This window comes from Candoia aspera, chromosome 3, assembly GCF_035149785.1.
Source record: "Candoia aspera isolate rCanAsp1 chromosome 3, rCanAsp1.hap2, whole genome shotgun sequence".
Classification (NCBI taxonomy): Eukaryota; Metazoa; Chordata; class Lepidosauria; order Squamata; family Boidae; genus Candoia; species Candoia aspera.
In genome coordinates this window covers 108,805,703-108,813,353 of record NC_086155.1, presented here as the reverse complement: position 1 = coordinate 108,813,353, position 7,651 = coordinate 108,805,703, and the positions used below count along the sequence as shown (strand labels likewise).

The window sequence follows — 7,651 nt, the reverse complement described above, 5'->3', positions numbered from 1 at the left end:
ACACTGTACTGCTTAGTCACTGTTCCTGAAAAAGAAAAATTAAGCTTAAATGTATCCTTGGCTTCTTGTGAGCAACTGTCTTTTTGGTAATGCACAGAACATTTCTGACACAGGATAAATACCAAAGTTATCAATTGTCCTGCAATTTGCAAACAGCATTATACAATCTGACATTTATTTCAATTGATATTAAAGTCATAATGTATATGCACATCTGTATAATTACTATGAAATGACATCAGTACAACTTATCACATCCTGGAGAAAATCTCACAGAAAGGGAAGGTGCAAATCTAAGAATGTTACTCAGTTTTCTTCAATGACATTAAAAAAGATAAACCAGTTACATGTTTTACACATCAATTAAATTTTTATTCAAAAACAAAGTAGTCATATTAGTTTAACTCATGGACCCTAGGCATATAGTGTAACAATTACGTAGTCTATTTTAATGCAATTAAATTAATTTCTTAATATACATAACAGTAACTTTCCAGTTAGTAGATTCCAACAACCTCTGGGGAAAAAAAACACGAAAAATAATGTATGGATGGAGAAATAAGAGAATAAGTGAATTACTAACATTTTCCTGGGATGACAACAAACAGGTATCACAGTCCTGTAAACAGTAGCATCATGCATTGATAACGGGGGGAAAAAAGTCCTAATTAAGACACAATTCAAGAATACAGGAAGTTCAATATGACAGACTGCTTTATCGGGATCCAAAGTTGTTATAGTAGTAAGGTTCATCTGGTCGATAACCATAAGCAGTAGTTGGGCGGCTTGGAATACCTATGGGCTGGCCAAATCCATCCACTGCAACACTATAAAGAAAAGATGACAGACTTAATGTTTATAATACAGATATAGAACACTGTCTGTGCAAAAGCGTTTGAGTTTGGGGAATAACAGTAAACCGTGGTAAATTATTTAATGTCAATTGTATGCAGGATACCAAATAAACTATGTTCAATCTAACTGCTAGTTATGATGATAAAGGATTTTGAAAGTTGTTGTGTAATACCTGACATTAACATAATACCTGACAATAACTTAATGTCTGTTATTGTATTATTGCATAGTAATAGAATTTTGTCTTCCAAGGGATGAAAAACTACAAGCTGCAGTTATCTGATGAAAGGGCAGTCATAAACTGTTCACATAATCAACCTACTCATGTGAGCAGGTTAATATCTGGATCATGATTCAGACTTTAGCTTGTTTACGGAAGCAGGCTGATTGTTTGAGTTAACCACTAGTTATTTGATCACTGGAATCAACTATACCTAAGAGACAAGAAAAAAGTGGTAAGGGAGAAATGATATAAGGAAATAAAGCAAGGAAACAAAAAGAGAGGCAGAAGCCAGCAGTGGACAGTTGTAAGGGACTGTTGTTAAGGAAAAAAATTCCATGTGGGTAAGGAATCACAATTAGTTGGGCTAACAGAGCCCATCTCCGATGGCATCATTCTCACTAGCAGCAGCCTGTCCTTTAGGGCAACAGTATAGGAACTTGGAGCAGCTGAAGGGCTGTGCTAAAGACAGCCCTTCTCTCCCACCTACATCAGTATTTACCAGTGATAGCTGCTGCTTTGAAAGGGGGAAATGTCACTTGCCATGTCATGGTGTGTGTGCATGTACACACATAGGCTTTTAGGTTTGGACTGCTGGTCTACAAAAGAAAAACTGCTTATTCAGTTCCTCTTATTTTTACCCCAAACCAGTGTGGGTAATGTGCAAAAGTAGCAAAATGAAACATGCAGGCAGAACAGTGAGAAATCTAGACCTGTGTGGGTGCCACTGATGAATATCACTGTGCTCCCCCAGGCCAATTAATCATGGACTGACAAAGGGAAAGGGGAAAAAATGGGCTTGACTGTGCTACTTGTTAAGCAGTGGTTTTCACTATGTTAAATATATGATAATAGCTGGCTTTACATATAATGCTAAAAAGAAATCAAAGCACACTATGGCTTGCCACTAAGTTAGGAAAAACTGTGCTAGACAAAGACATGTGCAAGAGAGAGTTTCATTCAATCCATTCCCTTGAGAACATCACAGAGAGCACAATATTATTTACATGAGTGCCTCAGTTTTCCTATACCAAAATTGACTGCAGCTGTGCTGATTAAACTGAACAATCGTGTGATCAAACTGTAAAATGGGGTTGAGTCCAGCATCCAGACCTGATGGGAAGTGGGAAAAAACCCAAGCACAGGCTAACAACTTCCTAGATAGTGTAGTTTCTCTCCTCTTCTTTTGGTTATAAATACTTTAGATATTTTAAATGTTTCTTCTAATATATAGGAATCCATTTAAAAAAAAAAAAACCTAAATGTGGATTAGGCTTTAGCTTCCCAGGACTGAGTTTTCCCCCAATTCATATTTGTGGTGCCCTTTAAGTGCTGTATGAGCCTCAGCTGCAGTTCTCAATTGCCAAGGAAACTGTGGGTGGCCCAGGAATATTAATTATGGTCTTCCAATTCAGAAGTAAAGAATGAGATTCTTCCTCAATTTATGAGCTGCATGAATGGCACAACCATTACTAGTCTACATTATTACATGCATGCACAAAGACATACATCCACCAGATATGTTGTTTTATTTAGAATGAATACATGTTTTCATAAAATAATACAGAAACAGTTGACCCGGTGCACACATGCCCAATCAGAAATCTTTCTCAGTGCTTTCCAAATAAATGTCAAGACACTCTAAAACTACATTAAGGAAAGGATTTACCACAAAGTAAACCAGACTGAGTTCTCTTTAATGTTTTGATACGAAAATCAAAATTGTCAGCCATTTGAATTCTAATCTGTGCTAAGTCCATTTGATATTACTTCATTCTCAAGAGCTACCATATGCAAAACTGCTACTGGCAGAAGCTAATTTGAATATATAGGTTTGTTTTCCCATTAGAGATTGCTGTCTCTTCTTACCAGCAGCAATTCTTTAAGGTCTATGATCTTTTTCCAGTCTTTCTATAAATATGAAATATTTATTTAAATATTTATGTGCTGCAAATTAGAACCAACTACATCTAAGGATGAAAATAAAAATGCCTATGAAGTCCTGATGTTCCTTAACGGCAGAACTTGTGCACCCAACTTCTTGCGCTTCTTTGCTAGATATAGGAGCCTGCTGTTTATTTAGGAGATACTCTTGAACCACTAGATGGCAAGCTATCATCTCCAGTTATCACTAGTTCTTTCCAGACAGTTTCAATCTATTTCAACTTAGCCAAACTGCCCCTGAATATATTTTTAATTAGACAGGAGAGAGAATCATGGCTTTAATTACATTCTGATCAAATCAATCCTTCTAGTTCAAGAAAGATGTAATTAGGTGCAGTGTCTTCACGTTGAGGGCTTGTGATGTTTTGGTTATTTCCAAATGACTTACATATGCAGTGGCTCAGATGTGTCACTCTGCAATGTTAAACCATGCTTGTATTAAAGCATTTGGATTACAAGGAATAACCCACATCCCAAGATACATGCTGGTAAAGATTCAAACCTACATGCAAAACTGATATCAACTGTTTTTCTAAAAACATAAAAATGCATTAATGACAAAACCTGAGTGAATATGCAGAGCAATTCGTAGAAATTGACAACCTGAATGTCAGGTGGGATATGTAACTGGCCAGTGTATGCAAATGGAGAAAGTACAAAATGAGACTTGAAAATTATATAAAGTTGTCTTTTCAATATAGGTAATTTCTAAATAACGTTCTACAAGATGTATACAAAATGAAAGAGGCAGATGGTTATAACTCAGTGTTTTATTTACATGTATGCCTGTATGCTTAGAAAAAAATCAAAACATAAGGTGGGAAGGGCTGAAGCAACTCACCAAAGGAAAGTAATGACTGGAAGATGGTGTTGTAGCAGAGAGCAGCTCAACTTAGGTAATTGCGTTGCAGTGCTTACTCCTGAATGTCTTAAATGTCTCCATGTACTCTTATTATATGATTTTTTCCCCTCTAAAATCATTTCCAAGTTATATTTACTGTTTCTCCTACATGCACTTCTCTTGAGCACAGTAACTTGTTTTCTCTAGTGCCAGTCTTGTGACAATGAATTTCACTGTAAGCTAAAAGTTAATTTAAATCTTATGGTTATTCAGACTACTAAGCATAATCTAGGAGTTCTTCACAGCGACAGCTAAGCTTTCCTTCTAAGATATTGCCAAAGAGAGAATGCCCAAAAACGCAAGATAAATTTTGTAAAGCTAAATTACACATCTATTTAGGATCCCTAAAGACTGAGATGCTTTGTAGCACTAAAACCACATTAAAAAATTACAAAATCCCTGCAACCCATAGAAGCTTACATTGTTCATAATCTTCCAGAATTTAACTGAGACACTGCTTGTTAATCTGCAACAACAGAATAGTCTCTATTCTGATTTTTGCCTAAGAAACTCCACTAGTCCACTTTTCTGGTATGGACATTTGCTTAAGCACCAACGATATATACTCAAACTCCGCTCTGAAACTGTGAAAGGGGTCTGGGGATGCATGCAGTTTATTCTTTGATAGAAAACCAGTTTCCTTTTGCATTGAATAAAGTACTGCTTTGAATCCACATGCTTTAATTTAAACTAATTTTACAATTATTAAAATACAATCTCTGAATTTTTCTACTGCAGAGCAAGATAAGGCTTGCCAATTTTAAGAAGCAATTATACTGCATGTAAATTATTTAAACTGATCATAACTTTCAAAACTGTATTAATACTTACTGTAAGGATAGCCTCTCACCTTCCTTCATTCTTGAAATCACTTTTTATTCTTCCAGCAATTTGTAAATATATCAGTCATGGTAAATTCCTACCTTCATCACACAGTTCTTGCTATGTCTTTAGTCTGTTTCCTGAATCTTGATACACCATATTGGCATATGTGATTAAATCTTTCTTTCTATAGTTTTTCCTGAAGTACAAGGCATTTGATAGTGAAGCTAATGGTGAAGTCAGCAGACTGTTTTTAAAAGATTCTGTATTTTTACCAAATTTTGTCTTATAATACCTTTTCAAATTCTTTTCTTCTTTGTTTTGTTACAATCACAAGTACCTGTAAAGTCCATTGGCTAAGCTGACTCCTTCTATGGTCATTCTCCAAATCTGAATACTTATTTATATACAGTTGATTGTGGATTCAAAATAAGAAAGTAGTGAATAATGTTTGAGAGCTCTCCATAGATTATTCAAGTCTGGGAATTGTGAAGGCCATTCCAAAATTTCTGTTTTCTTTTCTACAAATACTTCATGGTCAATTTGGAGGTATGTTCTGGGCTATTGCCTTGATAAAATATCCAAGCTCTTTTCAGCTTCAATTTCTTTACTGACTGTGGGACATTATCTTCTATAATATATTGGTATTAAGTTTAACCCATTCTTCCTTCCATTAGGACAATATTTTCTGTGATTCTGGCTACCACAAAACTCCAATGCATAATAGAGCCACCTCCATAATTAACCAGGTGTTCTTTTCTCCAAATGCATCCTGTGTTGCTATGGTCAATATTTTTGCTTTCAGTCCAAAGCATTTTTTTCCCAAAATGTTTCAGGCTTAATCAAGGGTTTCCTTTTGAAACTTAAGATGACTTTTGTGATGGGTTTAGAGAAAAGGTTTTCAGTGACATGCAAATCCTTGTTGTATAAGCAATAATGTGTCAGTCTGTGGACAACTATTCCAGTGTTTGTTCAATGTTTCTGCAGGTCTTTTGTAGCTTCTGTTTTGCAGATATGGGCAATTTTTGGGCACTTTTAGCAGAGATTTTTTCTTGGTTTCCCAGATCTTGCCTTGACTTCAACAATTCCATGTAAGTTCTATTTAACAATGTTTCTCATATTTGAAATTGCTAGCTCAAAGCATTTAGAGATTTTTGTATAGCCTTCCCCTGTTTTATAAGAGTGAATTATTTCCATTTGCAAATGCTCAGACAGCTGCTTAGAGCAGCCTATGATTGTTGAAAGTAGACAGAACAGCAGTCACAACCAGAGAGGTTAAGAGGGTCAGATTATTTGTTCAGTTTGGAATTGTCATCACTTAGCTAACTGTAGCCCTAACAAGCCAATCACATTTTAGAACCTTATTAACAAGTTTGCAGTTAAAAAACCACTGAATCAACTGGAAAGGTGTCCACATTTCTTCACCTGCCATTATTCATAGGTTTTTTTTTTTAATCTGTAAACAATTGTACATGGGTATCCACACACTGAAATTTGCAGAAAGATGTTGTGCTTAACTTTATACCTTGTAGAGGTTGTGTCAGCTTTTATTTACTTAGAGATTTACCGAAACATAAAATTTTTCCAGGGCTGCATAGATTTTAGTATGCAGGAGTATGCAAAAGTTCTTTATAGGCTACCCTCAAAGTCACGCTGCACCAATTAAACAATCATACTCTATTTAATTAAAAAATGGAGCAAGAGGTACATCACCTTCAAGAAATAACCCATTAATATGTGGAATGGTGAGGTTACTCCAGCTCTTTAACTTTGAATTATTCAAGCATGCTTACTTATAGACTGAACTCTGTTACGCTTATTATCATTGAAAAGCCCCTTTGTCAGAGTCTAGCTTTACAAATGCTAGTTCAGATATACAGTTACTTTAAAAAGAAAAACACAATAAAAATTACAAAAGACAAGATGATTAAATCACATGTCCCACTTGTACCATATAATGGAGCTCTACAAGGATTCTGCTGGCTGTAGCTTGGCATTTAACAGCAAGTGATCACTAAGGAAGAAATTTTATTCCATTTAACTGTTGCAGATTTACTGCAGTGAAAAATGGCTATGTAACCTTAGAAGTGACAGAACAGAGAGATCAAAGCCACAGTCTGGAAATTAAAATAAACCTTCAGGCTACTTCCTGCAAGAAAATTCACTCTGGCAAACTAAAACAGAGTCCACCTAAAAACTGTTCTATTTTATGAGCTGTCACATTAATTCAAGTGGTTTGGACCAGTCAACTTCAGAACATCGTATTTCCTTGTTTCTGTCTCACATACTTCTGTAAGCAGTTTTGGGGAGAGGGGTAGGATAAAAATAAAATCAGGATTCTTTCCCTTGGATTGAAACTGAGAAGGTCATAGCTAAACTCATTAAAATAAACAGGTTTTCATTTGCACATTCCATTCCCATTTACTATTTTTAATTTTTATTTTTTCAGACCTGCATGTCGCATACATTTTCTTTAATAACACTTCTATATTGTCTTCAATTATTGTTTAAATCAGTTTATACAGCCCAGATGACTTGCAACTCAGGCACTGGTCTATTCCTAGCAGCACATCTGGAGGAAGTTCAGTGAGAAGTAAGAACACAGGATTTACTGCTAAGTTTCAAAAGCTGACCATTTTTGACAGTTTTCTCCTGGGACATGCAGAAAATTGAAAGTTTCATTGCTCAGAATTTTTATGGAATTAGACAGCCTTATATATTTGGCAAATAAATAAAATTAGTATATCTAAATTATAGATACTGCTTTGTGTGCATTAATGTAAATTAATACAAAATAAAAGTCATAGCCACTGAGAAAAACAATTATTATTGAATAATACCTTAATCCAATCAAATCTTATATAGTTTTGTCCCAGTGCAACTGAAACAAAATTGAAAATTGTCAATCA

General features: G+C 35.1%; 1 protein-coding gene across 1 annotated transcript in view; it reads right to left on the bottom strand.

Moving 5' to 3' along the window:
* Window positions 1–348: 348 nt before the first annotated feature.
* The window catches only part of KIFAP3 (kinesin associated protein 3), a 72,621-nt gene continuing 65,318 nt past the window's right edge, over window positions 349–7,651 (bottom strand). Inside the window, exon 20 of the mRNA XM_063298555.1 lies at window positions 349–827. Coding sequence (XP_063154625.1) covers window positions 716–827 — 112 coding nt within the window. The 3' untranslated portion in view covers window positions 349–715. The remainder of the gene's footprint in view (window positions 828–7,651) is intronic.